The sequence below is a fragment of the Arvicola amphibius genome, chromosome 3, assembly GCF_903992535.2.
Source record: "Arvicola amphibius chromosome 3, mArvAmp1.2, whole genome shotgun sequence".
NCBI lineage: Eukaryota > Metazoa > Chordata > Mammalia > Rodentia > Cricetidae > Arvicola > Arvicola amphibius.
The window spans coordinates 179,475,337-179,492,917 of NC_052049.1; the positions used below are offsets into that span (position 1 = coordinate 179,475,337).

Here is a 17,581-nt window from a genome sequence, read left to right on the forward strand (position 1 = left end):
TTTTAATGCCTGTGTGTATGTTCATGTGCAGGCAGGTAGGTGTGTATGTGTGTATCTGTCTGTCTGTCTGTCTGTCTGTCTGTCTGTCTGTCTGTCTATGTACAGGTAGAGGCCAGGGAACAGTCTCAGGATCATCCTGTAGCATAGGTTCACCTCCTTTGAGACAGTATCTTATTGGTCTATAGCTCGACAATTAGGGTAGAATGACTGGCTACAGAGTTCCAGTAATGTTCTTGTTTCTGTCTCGCCAGTGCTGAGGTTACAAGCTTGTTCCACTGTGTCTACTATGTCCACAGTGCTGGGGAATGAACTGAAATCTTAATGCTTTCAAAGCAAATGTTTCACCTGCTGAACCATCATCCTAGCCCCAAAGTTTTATTATTATTACTATGTTTTTTTTATTTTGTGCTGTTTTTATTTATTTTTTTCCTACAGTATATTGCGATTGCATTTTCCTGTCCACCAACTTCTCCTAGATCCTACCAAAATCCATACTCTTTTTCTCATTAGATTACATCTAAAAAAGATAACACAAAAACAACCCAGAATAGGAGAAAACAAACAAACAAAAAAGCCAAAGAAGAGGCACAAGAAACACATACAGACACTAAGACACACACATTTGTATACAGGGAAAACATATAAAAACAAAATTAGAGACCATATTATACAAGCAAAAGTTCTATAAGATTCAAAAACAAAACAAAATTAAAACAAACAAAAACTCAGACAAAGCATTGTAGACAAAAACACTGTTGCCGGGTGGTGGTGGCGCACGCCTTTAATCCCAGCACTTGGGAGGCAGAGGCAGGCGGATCTCTGTGAGTTCGAGGCCAGCCTGGTCTACAAGTGCTAGGTCCAGGACAGGCTCTAAAAAAGCTGCAGAGAAACCCTGTCTTGAAAAACCAAAAAAAAAAAGAAAGAAAAGAAAAAAAAAAAAACACTTTTGAGTTCATTTTGTATTGATCATCTCCTGCTGGGCATGGGACCTGTCCTGAATTATGGTGAGTCCAGTGAGACTCCATTGCAGTAAACTAATCTTTTCCTTTGTGAGAGATTATCAATTGGAAATACCTCCTGGATTAGGGATGGAGACTCATGTTTACTTCCATGCTCGGTATTGCCACCACATCTGACTAAGACTTGTGAGGCAGGCTCTGTGCGTGAGGCAGTCATAAATGTGTCAGCTCTGTTGTATCTAGAAAGCCTTGTTTCCTTTGTATCTTTCATCCCCATCAGCTCATACAAACCTTCTGCTGTCTTTTATGCATAGTTTCCTGAGCCCTAAGAGGAGGGATTTGATGGAGACATCCTGTTTAGGGCTGAGTGTTCCAAGATCTATCTGTCTCTCTCTCTGTCTCTCTCTGTCTCTCTCTGTCTGTCTCTCTGTCTCTCTCTCTGTCTCTCTCTCTCTCTCTCTTCCTCTCTCTGCACATTGTCTAACTGTGGATCGCTGTATTTGTTCTCATATACTGTATTAGAAGACTTCTCTGATGAAGGCTTAATAAAACACTTATCTGTGAGTATAGCAGAATGTCATTAGGAATCATTTTATTGATATGTTCCTTTAGCGATACAGTAATATCTGGTTTTCCCCTAGGTCCATAGCCTATCTAGTCTCAGGTTCTTGACCACTAGGACAGTGTTGGGCTTGGGTTCCATCTCACAGAGTAGGCTGTAATTCCAATCAGGTAGTGGTTGGTTACTCCTACAACTTCTGTGCCATTATTGCACAAGTGTATATTGCAGGCAGATCACCATTGTAGATTGAAAGTTTATAGCTGGGTTGGTATTTACCTTTCTCTTTTGATAGCATGCAAAGTCAGTATGGGTGAAGACTCTAGATCAGTGGTTCTCAACCTTCTAATGCTGTGACCCTCTAATACAGTTCCACATGCGGTGGTGACCCCCCCACCATAAAATTATTTCATTCCTACTTCCTAACTATAATTTTGCTATTGTTATGAATCATAATGCAAATAAGTGTAATGCATGATATCTGATAAGTGACCCATAAAGGGCTCATGACCTCAAGGTTGAGAACCACTGTTGTGGGTAGTCACCAGTTTTTCCATGTTATGAGAATTATGTAGATGTTGTCTTTACTAGTAGGACCTTACTATTACTTTGTAGAGAGCAACCAACAGCCTTGGCAATAGCCTGGGTTTTTATTTATTTCTTTTATTTTTTGAGGTTTTCATGAGGCCCCTTCTGGCCAACAACTCAATTTCATGTAACCTATTCCTGGCACTGGAGGATTTGGTGGTGAGATATGTCTAATTGGGGTTTTGTATCCTTCCTTCCTTCCTTCCTTCCTTCCTTCCTTCCTTCCTTCCTTCCTTCCTTCCTTCCTTCCTTCCTTCCTTCTTTCCTTCCTTTTGTGATATGGGAATCCCCTCTGTGTGCTGTGATTACCATTAATGAATAAAGAAACTGCTTTGGATCTATAGCAAGGAAGAACTTAGGTAGGCAGGGAAAGCTAGGCAGAATGCTAGGAGAAAGGATGCAGAGTCTGAGAGAAGCCATGGATTCACCACCTGAGAGAGATGCCAGGGAGCCACAACCTGAGATAGATGTGCTGAAACTTTGCTGGTAGTCCATGACCTTGTGATGATACACAGATTAATAGAAATGAGTTAAATTAATATGTAAGAGTTAGCCATTAAGAAGGTAGAGCTAATGGGCCAAGCAGTGATTTAATTAATACAGCTTCTGTGTGATTATTTTGGGTCTAAGCTAGTCGGGTGGCTGGGATGAACAAGCAATTCCCTCCTACTTTTTTTGTTTGTTTGTTTTTCAAGACAGAATTTCTCTGTATAGCTTTGGAGCCTGTCCTGGAACTCACTTGGTAGACCAGACTGTCCTTAAACTCACTGAGATCTGCCTGTGTCTGTCTCCTAAGTGCTGGGATTAAAGGCATATGCCACTACTGCCAGGCCTCACTTTTTTTTTTTTTAATCTTTTGATTTACTTTTATTTGCATTGGTGTTTTACCTGCATGTATGTGTTTGGGTGTCAGAGATCTTGGAGTTATAGACAGTTGTTTGTTAGCTGCTATGTCGGTGCTGGGAATCGAAACCAGGTTCTCTGGAAGACCAGTCAGTGCTCCTAACCACTGAGCAATTTCTCTAGCCCCATTGTATCTCTTATTATTATATCTCTTCTGATTCAAGTTTAGACTTCTTTCATATATGCATATATTTTAAGAAGTTTCTACTGAATTAGGCTTTCATATGTGCCTTCAAATTGCCCTTCGTTTTTGCTGTCCCTCCCCACAACTCCTCTTTCCATTTTCTCCCCCCCCCCCTTTGAACTTCCTTGTTTCAACCTCTTCCCTCCCAATAACTAGTGTGTTTCAGCTTCCTGGTGAGGCCCTTTTCTCTCTTAGTCCATATATATAAAACTTCTGTGGTTATACAGATTGCAGCTTGCTTTTCTATAATTGTCCTTTGGGCATAAGTTACCTTACTCGGTATGGCTTTTTTTCTAGCTCCAACTATTTAGCTGTGAATTTCATGTTTTTTTAACAGCTGAGTAACACTTCATTGTGTAAATGGACCACATTTTCTTTATCCATTCATCCATTGACAAGTAAACCATTTCTACTTCCTAAATATTATGAGTAGAGAAGCAATGAACTTGGTTGAACAAGTGTCTATGTAGTGTGATATAGGGTCCTTTGAGCCTTAGTATTGTCTCTATTAGGTTATTGTTGATGTAATGAGACTCCGTGACCAATGCAACTTTTATAAAAGAAAGCATTTAATTGGGGGTTTGCTTACCCAGGTTTCAGAGGTTTAGTCCATTATCATCATGGCAGGGAGTATGACAGCAGCCAGGTAGGCATGGTGCTAAAGAAGTACCTGAGAACTACATTCTGGTCCAGAAGCAGCACACTGGGGATGAGAGGGCAGTAAAGGGTCAGGAAGGGAAAGACATAGTAACAGAGAGAAATAGATATACTCTGGACCTGGTGTGGGCTTTTGAAACCTCAAAGGACTCCTCTAGTGAGGTGACACCTCCTCCAATGAGGACACAACTACTCCAGCAAGACCATACCTCAAATCTTTCCCTGACAACCTATCAACTGGGGACTAAACATGCAGATAATTGGGGCAGTCTTATTCAATTCACCACAAGTAGCATAGCCTGAAGTAGATATATTCCCAGCTTCCCGAAGAACCACCAAATTGTTTTCAGTAGTGGCTATTCAAGTTCGCAGTCCCCCAAGCAATGGATGAATGCTCCCCTTACCCCACATCCTTGCCAGCTGACCTGTTACTTGTTTTGTTCTTCTTGGCCATTTTGGCTGTTGAAGCCTCAAAGTAATTTTGATTTGCATTTCCCTGAAAGACTAAGAACAATGACCATTTCTTTAAGTTTTTCTTAGCTGTTTGAGTTTCCTCTGTTGAGAAGTCTCTGTTTGGATCTGTATCCCATTTTTAAATTGGGTTATTTGTTTTCTTGATGTGCAGTTTTTCTAGTTCTGTATATATTTTAGATATTAGCCTTCTATTTGATGTGTTGTTGGTAAAAATCTCCTATTCTATAGCCTGCATCTTTGTCCAAATGATGGTGTCCTTTGCCATACAGAAGCTTTTCAGTTTCTTAAGGTTTAATTTAATTGTTGTTCTTATTGCCTGTGGTGTCAGTGTTTCTTTCACCAATGAGTTTAAGACTATTCCCCACATTCTCTTCTATCTTAGTCAGTCTATCTGGTCTTAAAGTCCTTGATCCATTTGGAGTTGAGTTTTATGCAGGGTGATAAAGTGGATCTATTTGTATTCTTCTTCATGCAGGTATCCAGTTTGACTAGCAACATTTGTTGAAGATGCTTTCTTTTTCCAGTACATATATCTGGCTTTTAAAAAATAATAAATCAGGTATTCATAGATGTGAGACCAAATTGCTGGGTCTTCAGTTTGATTCCATTGATTAGCCTTTCTGTTTTTCTGCCAATACCATGCTGTTTTTATTATTTTAGCTCTGTGGTATAGCTGGGGGTTGAGGATGGTGATGCCTCCAGCAGTTCTTTTATTATTTAGTATTGTTTTGACCATCTTCCTTCCTTCCTTCCTTCCTTCCTTCCTTCCTTCCTTCCTTCCTTCCCTCCTTTCTTTCTTTCATTCTATCTTTTTTCTGTGTGTGTGTTTCCATAAGAAGCTGAAAGTTGTTCTTTCAATTTCTCTGAAGAATTGTGTTGGGATTTTGATGGGGTTGCATTGAATCTGTAGTTGCCTGTGGTAGAATTTAACTCCAAACTTGAAACTATTTAATTGGAAAGGTTTTTGATGGAGGAGAGTTATCTGTCTATGTTTCTTTCATTGGTTAATTAATAAAGAAAACTGCCTTGGCCCTTTAAGAGACAGAAAATTAGGTAGGCAGAGTAGACAGAACAGAATTGTGGGAACAAGGAAGCAGAGTTGGGGAGACGCTTCAGGCATTCGCCATAGTGAGGCTCCATGCTGCTCCTCTCCGAGATGGACGCAGGTTAAGATCTCTCCTGGTAAGCCACACCTCGTGGTGCTACCCAGATTACTAAATATGGGTTAAAGGAAGATGTGAGAATTAACCAATAAGAGGCTGAAACTATGGGCCAGGCAGTGTTTTAAAAGAATACAGTTTCCGTGTAATTATTTCGGGTGTAAAGCTAGCCAGCAGCTGGGTGGCGGGACGCAGCCCCGCTGCTTCACACTACAGGTTTTAAAGTTAGTTTCCGTTATAATATACATTTGTGTGTTTTAAGTATTGAATTCTTACACTAAACAAATAAATATTTGAGTTTGATTTAGAAATCAGAACTGCCAGGGTCTACTCGGAGGTGGCTCACAACTTTTAATTTTTTGTTATTATTTCTCATTTTACGAGTATGGGTGTTTTGCTTTCATGCATGTCTGTGTCCTGTTTACATGCCTGTGCCTACAAGAGGCCAGAAGAGCACATTGGATCTTCTCGAACTGGAGTTACAGATTGCTGTGGACTGTCATGTATGTGATAGGAATCAAACCCAGATCCTCTGGAAGAAACTAATGCTCAAGTCATGCTATTTTTATAGAGCATTTAGTACAGATTAAGTCTTCTTTATCCAAAATGCTTGGAACCAGTCATGTTTTGTACTCGTAAAATATTTTTATTTTAAATTTTGGAATGTCGGCATATACATAATGAGATATTTTGGGAATAGGACTAAAGTCTAAATATAAACTTCATCTGAGTATATCCATATCTAGAGAGAGTTGCATGTATCTTAAACAAGCTAGTTTCTGAAGCAGCATTGCATGGTGTGACATCACAGTGCTGCTTGCATTTGTTCTGACCAAGTATCTGACAAGAAGACAACACAGTAGAGGTTTTAGAATTTGAGGGATGCATCCCATCCTTGTGTGGAAGACCTGGTTACTGATGGTAAGACAGCTAGTTACACTGTCAGCAGTCAGGAATGAGGAACGAAGGGTGCTAGGGCTAAGCCAGCTTCCTTTCTCCTTTTTATTCCATCTCTGACCCCAGCCCATGGAATGGTATCATCCACATTGAAAATTGGGTTTTAGCTGTGGGTACCGGTATGGAGGATGCAGCTACTAGAGCTTACCTGCATCCCATGAGTAGATGGCCTCAGTCAGAGAACAATTTCTCAGTGTTCACTGTGGACTTCAGAAACTCATAAACTGGTCAAAGTACCAAGATTCTTGAGTGCCCAGCCACAAATAGGACAATGTGTCTCTCCTTCCAGAGTTCCTGGAACATTGTGTAAGGGGGAAGAAAGAATGAAAGTGCTGGAGGAAACAGGAGAGGCGTAAGGACTTGAGTGGACATTCTAGGTAGCATGTGCTTGCTGTGCTCACCTTACAGCTACTTTGATTACACACACAAGATTGGGTCTCTCAACAGTGTTAGAGAGGGAGGGGCTCATCACGTACCATTCCTTCTTGAGGAGTTTACACAGTTCATGGTTGTGGGAGAGAGATGTTTTCTGCAGAGGTGTAACTCATGCTTTGTAAACAAACTTCCACCCCCCCCCCAAGCACATTTACACGCTGCTGTAAACAACCCTCCTCCAAGTCCCTAATTGCTGCAGCTCTCATTCTTCACTAGCATCACCTGTTGGCAGAGCTAACAGAAAGAAAGCCGATGGTTCAGTGGGTGTTAGGATAGGGATGGCACCGAATGGTAGTAACTTAACAGCTTTTAAATAGCTGCTCCTTACCAGATAACCATATTGATTTTCTGTGACAATAAGCGAAGACTTGTGCAGTCAAGTTTAATGTCAAAATCCTCATTTCTTTCACATGTTCCTAATTTCTGTGTCAGTTATCTGTCACCATTTATTGAAATTTAATGTTATTTAAAGTTGCCAAGTGGTGATTGATTTAGGGGTTTTGAGACAAGTTTTTCGCTTTGTCGTTGAGGCTGACTTTAGGCTTGCTTCAGTTTTTCCTGCTCAGCCTTCCAAGTGCAAGGGGATTACAACCTTGATCATCACACCTGTCCTGCTGTTCAGTTTTTAAATGTTTAGCGTTTCCCTTGTATTTGTGTCCTTGCTAATGCATCAAATAGTTGTGGGTTGGGAACTTCTGCGGTCATATCAGGAAATAATCAACTTCTAACATGTGCCTCGACTTTTCTGAAAGTTGCCCCATTTTGAAATGTTTTTGTATACACTAGAATATTCTTCAGAATTATGTTATTGTTCATATCAAAGGGATGCTTCACATTGTCTTTATTGCCAAGATACTTAAAAATATTCCTTAGAAAATCAGTTTCTTCTTAATCAACAGGTGCTTCTAAAGAAGGAGGGGCTGGAGCAGTTGATGAGGATGACTTTATCAAAGCTTTTACAGATGTTCCTTCTGTTCAGGTAAGGCTTTGGTGTCCCCATGAGATTTCTCTGTCTCTATGTCCTGTCTTTTGTTTCTTTAAAAAATTTATTTGGGTATACAGCTAGATGGCTCAAGAGTCAAGTGCTTTACCAATACAAACCTGAAGACCTGAGTTTGACTCTTAATCCCACATAAACGTGGACTAGAAAACCAATTCCACAGTTGTCTTCTGACTCTCCACATGCCCAGATACATACATCATATGCAATAAGAAGAGGAAAGTTTAAATGCTTAAAATAGTTTTCCTTAAATGAATGTATGGATGATGTATTAGATATTATCAAGCTATTAATTTTTTTTTTTTTTGAGACAGGGTTTCTCTGTAGTTTTAGAGCCTGTCCTGGAACTAGGTCTTGTAGACCAGGCTGGTCTTGAACTCACAGAGATCTACCTGCCTCAGCCTCCAGAGTGCTAGGATTAAAGGCACGTACCACCACCGCCCAGCAATTATTTTCATAATTAGATTTTCAAATTATTTTTTTAGTAAAGCTTAAATAAAATTAAATCCATGACTTAGTGATATCACATTGCTATGTCAGACATACAGTTTTTTTTTTATTTTTAAAATAATTAGTTTTTACCCCAGAGAGTGCTGGAAGCTGGCAAATAGATATGAAAGTCCTTCCCCTAGGAGTCAAGAGTCAAAGAGAGTCAAAGTGGAATATCCACAAGTAAGGCAGTCATTTTGTATCTAAAAAGCAAGTAAGCACTACAGTGTATATAACTTTCCTACATATTACATAACCTTGTACCCCAGTATTTTTGGTGTATTTTTTCACAACTCAAAGTTTGTAATTCTGTTTCTTCATATAGTTATTGTATGAGTAGAGTTCTTGTGTCCTTTCTGTTGGTGATTTTCAGTTTGTTTCCAGTTTTTCAATGTTAATTATTTGTAAGATGTTTTTGTTTGTTTGCTTGCTTTTTAAAATAGGGTCTCATGTAGTAGTCCAGTCTGATCTTTAATTCCTAATCCTTCTGCCTCCAACTCCCAAGCATACTAGGATTGCAGGTACCACCATACTCTGCTCTTGCAGGACCTTCTTTAGGGTGTGGTTTGTATGAAATTGCATAGCTATTTGTGTCACTAGATTCTGCTGTGAAGGATCATCATTCCACTTCTAAGAATCCTCCACTGTAGGAAGATGCTTCTCCCGTATAAGAAAATGTTTTGTATTTCCTTCTACTTTTCTGAGAGGGGGAGGTGAAAATGCTCATTTCTTCACATTCTGCCTGCACTTCCTGTCATGCAGAGTACTTCTTTGAACCATGGCTATCCCTGCTGAGTGTTGTCTTAAAGATCTGGGTGCTGTATTTGCATACTGCTTCTCAAAGGAAAAGCTGTCCTTAATCCATGTAAGGTCTTAAAAAGTTATAGGAATACTTTAAAAATGTTTTTTTTTTCTTTTTTGTGTTTTTTATTATTATTACAAATTTTCACATCTTCCCCTCCTCCCATTTCCCTCCCCCACCCCCCATTCCCCTTCCCCTCTCTCTCCAGTCCAAAGAGCAGTCAGGGTTCCCTGCCCTGTGGGAAGTCCAAGGTCCTCCCCCCTCCATCCAGGTCTAGGAAGGTGAGCATCCAAACAGACTAGGTTTCCACAAAGCCAGTAAATGGATTAGAATCAAAATCCAGTGCCATTGTCCTTGGCTTCTCAGTCAGCCCTCCATGTAAGCCACGTTCAGAGAGTCCGGTGTGATCACATGCTCCATCAGACCCAGTCCAGCTGGCCTTGGTGAGTTCCCATTAGATCGGCCCCACCGTCACAGTGGGTGGGCACACCCCTCGCGGACCTGACTTCCTTGCTCATGTTCTCTCTCCTTCTGCTCCTCATTTGGACCTTGGGAGCTCAGTCCAGTGCTCCAATGTGGGTCTCTGTCTCTATCTCCATCCATCGCCAGATGAAGGTTCTATGGTGGTATACAGGATATTCATCAGAGTGGCTATAGTATAGGGCCAGTTCAAGCGCCCTCTCCTCAGCTGCTCAAAGAACAAGCTGGGAACATCTCCTTGGACACCTGGGAACCCCTCTAGAGTCTGGTCTCTTGCCAACCCTCAAATGGCTCCCTTAATTAAGATATATACTTCCCTGAGCCCATATCCACTCCTCCATCCCAACTGTCCCATTCCCCCAAGCTCTCCCCATCCTCCCCTTCTCACTTCTCTCTCCCAATCTCTTCTTACCCCCATCCCACTCCCACCCCCAAGCTCTCCATTTTTGCCTGGAAACCTTGTCTACTTCCAATATCCAGGAGGATAAAAAAATGTTTTTGATTTGAAAGTATTTGAAATATATTTTTATCTTAAGATTCTTCCCCCTCTGTGTATTTTGTAGGCCTGTTGTAAAAAGGAATGGTTAGGGTTGTAGGAATAGTTGTGGAACTTGGCTGGCCTTGATCATTGTTCAGTATGTTCTCCCAGAGTGGGATCATTACAGCATCACTGAAGCCATTGGCTGCCCAACCTTAGGAAGGAGAACAGGCTTCCCGACTACCCATTGCATCACCATCCCTGCCCCTAGGGAGTCTGTCTCTTCAGTGCCCATGCTATTATTAAAGTAGAATTTTCCTTTCGCTAAAGTGCTCACATAATTGGTGGTGAGCAATTGATGGTGCTTGCTGTCGTCGTCCTCCTGCCCTCCTGTGAGGTCCCTGCTACCAGCCAATCCTTACTCTGGTCATGTCTGGACAGCAGTACACTATTACCTAGGGTCAACAGCACTGGCTTTGTGATCATTTTAAATTAAGAATTGCTAGTGTGTAATCAGAGATTAAATATGGCAGTGCCGGCAAGTGCATGGTAAACACATGCTAGCTATTACACCACTCTAAATGCTGTTACCTACCTTCCTTCCTTCCTTCCTTCCTTCCTTCCTTCCTTCCTTCCTTCCTTCCTTTCAATATATTATTAAAATATAATAGATTTCTCCCCTTGGCTTTCCTCCCTCTAACCCCTTCCATACTCTACCCCTACGTCTCCCTCTCAAATTAATGGCCTCTTTTTGATTATTATTGTTACATATATAGAGATGTACAGATGCACACACACACACTACTGAGTCTGGTTTTTGTTGATTATATGTATATGAATTCGGGCTGACCATTTTGTGTTGCATACCTAGTTAAGGGGCTCTCTTCTGGGAGAGGTTAATTCTCCCTCTCTCAGTAGTCATTAGTTGCTTGTATTTCATTGTCTAGGAGTGAGATTTTCTTCCTGCATTAGCATGTCTGCTGGTTCTGTCATTGTTTGAGCAGCTGTTTTCACAACAGACTTTGTGGTCTCTGGCTCTTACAATCTTTCTACCCTTCTTCTGAAATGTTCCTGAGCCTTAGGTACAGAAGTTGTCTTGAAGATGCATACCTGATGCCTGCAGAGGTCAAAAGAGGTTGTGGATCCTCTGGGATTAGAGTCACAGATGGTTTTGTGCCACCATGTGGGTCTCTGCAAGAGCAGCAAGTGCTCTTAACTAATGAACCAACTCTACAGTCCCAGTTGTGTTTTCTGTAATGGTCTCTGTTTGCTCTAAAGAGAAGCTTCTTTGATGAGGAGTGAGCTATGCCTATCTGGATATTAAGGAAAAGTTTCAGAGTGTAGTTAGAAATTGTGCAATAACGGGTCAGTAGTAGGTTCTCTTCCAAGCCCCATGACCTTACAAGTCTAGAGTAGTTGTCTCCATTCTAGCAGCCAGCATATTTTCCTTCTTGTTGGGTGGGCTGTAAGTACAATTAGACAACCATTGGTCATCACAAAGATTTGAGTTACTACCAAGGCACCTTTAGGTATTTCCTGTGCTAGTCAGTGTTCTATTTCCTAGGCACCACAACTGTATAGGATCGATTGCTTCCATTTGGCAACTTGCATAGTACTTTCTGGCACTGTGGAAGTTAGAATACAAGAAGGAAGCTTTCAGATTAGATCCAGTTTGAATTACCCAAATCCTCTGTCCTAAGTATTGTGGGTTTGCAGCAACGGTATCTTCCTTTACCCTCTGAGAGGCAACTAGGGGCAACAGTAGTAGCCTATATTGCTTTTAGAGTCACTTGGACTACCATGACCAACAGTGGAAGCTTCTCATGCCTAGAACTGGGAGTGTTGTTAGGTAATCTATGGCTCTTGTGGTGAGCGTTGTCAGCACAAACCCAGGTGGTGTAACTTCACTTAAGATGTGTGGTGTGTGTGTGTGTGTGTGTGTGTGTGTGTGTGTGTGTGTGTGTTTACATTTACAAACATTGCATGTAATTTAATTTTTGGTTGATATAAAATAATACGATTTTTTGAGGCTTCATCAAATAACTTTAGTGTTGTTGCTCAGCCCTCCTGTATTAACCTCCCTCCCCTTCCCCAGTTAGACCCTTCTAACCCATTTTCCCCGTTTCCTCTTTCATTTCTTACTTTTGACTCCCTTTCCATCTGGATGAAGCATCAATTTTTGACCACCTCTCCACCTTCGTTCACATGAGTTATCCACCTCACACACTGATCAAATGGCTTTCTTCCAGTCATTGACTAAAATGCCTCCTATTGCACAGGACTCTGCTGCTGCTTCTCCATGATGCCAAGATCCTCAGCATTATTCTTTTCCACAGACTCCAAGTAGCTTCTCTGAATTGTGTTTTTCTTCTCACCTAGGCTTTGACACTGAAGGTTCTTGCAGTAATGTTGTTCATAATGCATTAAAATCTTCTGTTTCTAATTTTTAAATACCCATTTTGCAAAAGCACAACTATTTTTTTAAATATTTATTTATTTATTTATTATGTATACAATATTCTGTATGTGTGTATATTCTGCAGGCCAGAAGAGGGCACCAGACCTCATTACAGATGGTTGTGAGCCACCATGTGGTTGCTGAGAATTGAACTCAGGACCTTTGGAAGAGCAGGCAGTGGTCTTAACCACTGAGCCATCTCTCCAGCTCCAAAAGCACAACTATTGATATTTCTGAATATAACAGTTTTTCTCTACTCTTCTAGCCAAGAAAGAACTGCCAAAAGGCAAAGGAAATCCCAGAGCACACAGCTCTTAGTACATCGCACAGGTGCTTAGCAGCCTGACATCTATACTCTTAGGTTATGTTCATGCTTTTTCAGAAGTACTTGTTTTCTGTAGCATCAGAAGGCTGGCCTGTTGTTTCAGGACCATGGTTCTTCCTCACCCGGGACCAGTACCTACAGTTCTCTACAGCCTGCTGTTTTGTACTTTCCTAACGCACTTGTGGAGATCATTGACTTTATGTGAGTTCAAGCTCTTGCTTGACCCTTCTTGCTGCCTAGTAAACATTTCTGGGTTTCACTACTTAAAAAGAAGTGGGCTAGTAAGATGGTTTAGTAGATAAACGTGCTTCCCACCAAAGCTACCAACCTGAAGTTGGTCCCTGGATCCCACATGGTGAAAGGAGAGAACCATTTGCATAAATGAGAAACTGAGTGAAAGCTCTAGTTTAGTGGCAGGGTATTCGTGTAGCATTCATGAGGTTCTGATTTGATCCCCAGCAATAGGGAAGAAATAATGGACTGCATGTCCTCCAAACACTGCTCCTTCTTAGCTTCACGTCCTTTCCAGGTAGCTGTATGCACTTGATATTTCTTTTACTTTAAAAAAAAAAATTATTTAAAATCTTTTTTTATCCAGTGTATTTTGGTCATACACTTTCCCTTCCCCAATACCGACCGCCTAACTTCCTGTTCTTTTTCTCTCATTAAAAAACAAACAAAACAAATAACAACAAAAAAGAAAAAGAAAAAAGCCAAAGTACACACAAAAGGCATGGAGCATGAGTGCTACTCTAGAACGAGATGATGATTTGGTGGCTGGAGAGAAGGCTCGACAGTAAAGAGCATGCACTTCTCATACAGAAGACCCGGTTTGGAGTCTCAGCATCTACGTGACAACTCACTCACTACCATCCTTAACTCCAGTTTCAGGATGTATTTGGAGCTGCTTGCAGGCCTGCTTTTCGTCCCGCCCAGCTCCCGGCTGCCTGGCTAGCTTATGCCCCGAAATAACAACACACAAACTGTATTCATTTAAACACTACCTGGCCCATTAGTTCCAGCCTCTTACTCACATCTTGATTAACCCATATCTAATAATCTGTGTAGCACCACAAAGTGGTGCCTTACCAGGAAGATTCTAGCTTACGTCCATCTTGGGCCAGAGCTTCATCGCGTCTGTCTCAGAGAGGAGAGACATGGCATCTGTCTCACTTAGGAGAGGCGTGGCATCTGACTGAGCCATCTACCTCACTTCCTTCTTCCTGTTCTGTCTACTCCACCCACCTAAGGACTGGCCCATTAAATGGGCCAAGGCAGTTTTCTTTATTAACGAATGAAATCAACACAAACAGAAGACTCTCCCACATCATCAGGGCATCCAAAACTTCTGATCTTCACAGGCACCAGGCACACATGCAGAACATGTACATATATGCAGACAAGGCATTCATACACATAAGAAAAAACCTACAAAATTTTGAAAGTGCGCGTGTGTGTGCGAGTGAAGCAAACTGATCTTTCCCTCTCCAGCAGCTACCAGTTACAGGTAGCTTCTTGGTTAGGGGGTCTGTTTGCACCTCCCCTTTTCCATACTGAGATTCATCCCCCTCATCCCCAACCCCCAAACACAGGGTTTCTCTGTGGAACCCCAACTGTCCTGGAACTCGCTCTGTAGACCAGGCTGGCCTGGAACTCAGAGACTCAGAGAGCTAGCTGCCTGTTCATGTCTCCCCACCACCTGGCTTCATACTGGAATTTTTGTCTTCTTGGTTCACAGTTTTGCTGTAATAGTTGTGAACACTGTTTTCCTAAGTTCACTCCTCTCCTGTCTGTCTGTTTCATGTCCATTTCCTTTATTTGGCCAACTGACTCTCAAAGTGTTTATTAAGGGTTACTCCTGGACACCATCTTTCTACTTTATTTTGTTGCCTCATGACTTCCTTCAACATCATGGCTTTATCTAACACCTTTATATTGATTATACCTAATTTTACCTTTAAGCCAGAAAGCTAAGCATCAGAAACATTTATTTACAATCATTGTTTTATTTGGCATTTCCTTTTAGGAGTCTCTCAGACATTTCAAACACAACTTGTTTAAAATTAGAATTATAATCTCTCCTCTAACACTTGATCCTCCAGTGTTCAATATGTAGAAACCGTTATTCAGTTAGCTAGACAAGTCAGAAACCAAGGAGTAATTTTCCAACAGATTCCTAACCCGGTGTTCTTTGTATACCTAGGAGAAACATCGGTATCCCAATAAGAGATGGCTTTGAAAAATTATGGAGTTCCTGAAGTGAATTTCTGAGTTGACTTTTCCCTTCTTTCATGGTTTAGAAAGTATCTTTGCATTGTCTTCCAGGATAGTACCTTGTACTAAAATTAGACATGGTATTCATAATAATTATAACATTTATTATATATTATAAATATATACAATATAAATATATTTGTTATGTATTTATAAATACAGTGCTTTTAATATATAACAAATGTAGTATATTGTAAACTGTTGCCAGATGAACCTGTTTTGATTGAGGTTTGCTTTCCCATTTGTAGTGACACATGTGGTAAGTGACACACATGTGTGCTTAGTCTGTTCTGGCACGAGCCATTTCAAATAGTTGTTATTCAACACTAAATTAAAGCATGTCTAGTCTTTTTCTTTTTTTTTAATTGATTTTTATTGAGCTCTACATTTTTTTCTGCTCCCTTCCCTGCCTCTCCCCTCTCCTTCAACCCTCTCCCAAGGTCCCCATGCTCCCAGGTTACTCGGAAGATCTTGTCTTTTTCTACTTTCTACTTCCCATGTAGATTAGATCTATGTAAGTGTCTCTTAGGGTCCTCATTGTTGTCTAGGTTCTCTGGGATTGTGATTTGTGGGTGCTTTTCTTTGCTTTATGTTTAAAAAACATGTATGAGTGAATACATGTAATAATTGTCTTTCTGGGTCTGGGTTACCTCGTTCAAAATGATGTTTTCTAGCTCCATCCATTTACCTGCAAATTTCAAGCTGTCGTTATTTCTTTCTGCTGTGTAGTACTCTATTGTATAAATGCATCACATTTTTCTTATCCATTCTTTGGTCGCAGGGCATTTAGGTTTTTTCCAGGTTCTGGCTATGTCAAACAATAAAGCATGTCTTTCCAACAGTGTGTTGTAATAATATATTTGTGCAGTTTTTGAGAAACTGTTCCTTCTTTGTTTGGACGTGTCTCCATTGGAAGCATTCTACAAGTATATTTGAGGTTGTTCATGTGAGGACAAATGGCAAAAAGGGCAGTAGGGAAGAACATTGGGGCATCTATTGTATGTAACTGTCTCCACTGGTGGCAAGAGTGAAGTGACCTTATTATATAAAAGTTTATATAAAATATAAACTATTTCAAACACCAGTGCTTATATTTATGTTAAGAAATTTTATTATAACTTAAATCTGAAAATTTGTTGTTTAAATTTTCAATCTTTTTTTTTTTTTTTTTAAGATCTATTCTAGTCGAGAACTTGAAGAAACGTTAAATAAGATCAGGGAAATTTTGTCAGATGACAAACATGACTGGGACCAACGTGCCAATGCAGTAAGTTTTCATTCTTTATATTCTTATCCCTCTCAGCAGCATTCCTGTTCAAAACCCAAAGAGAACATGCATTCAGCTGTGACAATAGCAATAATAAATTAGAATTCAACGGGCAACATTTTTCTGTGGGGAAAAAGAATGGAAGTAATAGGCATTGTCGGGTTTAGATAGAGTTTTTCTTCTATCTTTGCTGATCATGTCAGTGCCTGTCTCACAAGCCTGGTAGCCTGTCCCCTTGGGTCATTTGCTGGCTAACAAGGAAATGTGAGTTTGAGAGCTATGACTCTGACTGCTTATCAGCACCGTTACCAGTGCACCCTAAAGTCATTAAGACTTGCTATTGAGAAGAAAGTCGCTTCTCCTGTAGGCTCAGTATGTTTTAGCATTGACATAATTCCACAGCAGTGTGTCCATTCATCTGACTCTTTACTTTCTAGTGAATATAATGAATGTGAATGAATGATTTACAAAAATTTTGATCATCCTTGGCTTAGAAATAGTTTATTTACAGTAGGTTCCTTGGAGGGAGTATTTGATGAATATTAACATATTTGTGTTGACCTCCCTTCTGTGTTGTATTTCACGTTTTGTAAGTCAGATTTGACGAGATTACAGTGAGCAGGCACCTCAGCATCCTCAAGCACCCAGGAAAGATACCCTGTGCTCTAGTCTACCCCATCGTGGAGCTTCCTGATAAAGAGTGCTTTATGACATGATGTGTTACAAATTGTTCTCCCCCTCTGTGTTAACAAGTCTGTATTGGGCAGCTGGAGAGATGGCTCCGAGGTTGAGAGCACTGACTGCTCTTCCAGAGGACATGGGTTCAATTCCCAGCACCCACATGGCAGCTCACAACTGTCTCTAAGAGCTGACTCCTTCACACAAGCATACATGTAGGCAAAACACCAATACACATAAAGTTAAAATACATAATTAAAAAAAAGAATTCTGTATCTTTGGATGTTTAATGTGTTCTTAACACAAAACATAGTGCTCTGGATTTGTTGAAATATTTTCTTTCACTTCTAAATCAAGCATAAATTATAATTAAAAAGGTAACAGCTTTGTCATGGGTGATCTATGGAGAAACATCAAAGATTAAAATTAAAGACATAAACTTGAACCTGAAAAT

General features: G+C 40.5%; 1 protein-coding gene across 5 annotated transcripts in view; it reads left to right on the forward strand.

Moving 5' to 3' along the window:
• Positions 1–17,581, forward strand: part of Clasp2 (cytoplasmic linker associated protein 2) — a 197,881-nt gene that overhangs the window by 86,724 nt on the left and 93,576 nt on the right. For all 5 annotated transcript variants that reach the window (XM_038321526.1, XM_038321528.1, XM_038321527.1 and 2 more), the window contains 2 exons: positions 7,776–7,855; positions 16,357–16,449. In XM_038321526.1, coding sequence (XP_038177454.1) covers positions 7,776–7,855; positions 16,357–16,449 — 173 coding nt within the window. The remainder of the gene's footprint in view (positions 1–7,775; positions 7,856–16,356; positions 16,450–17,581) is intronic.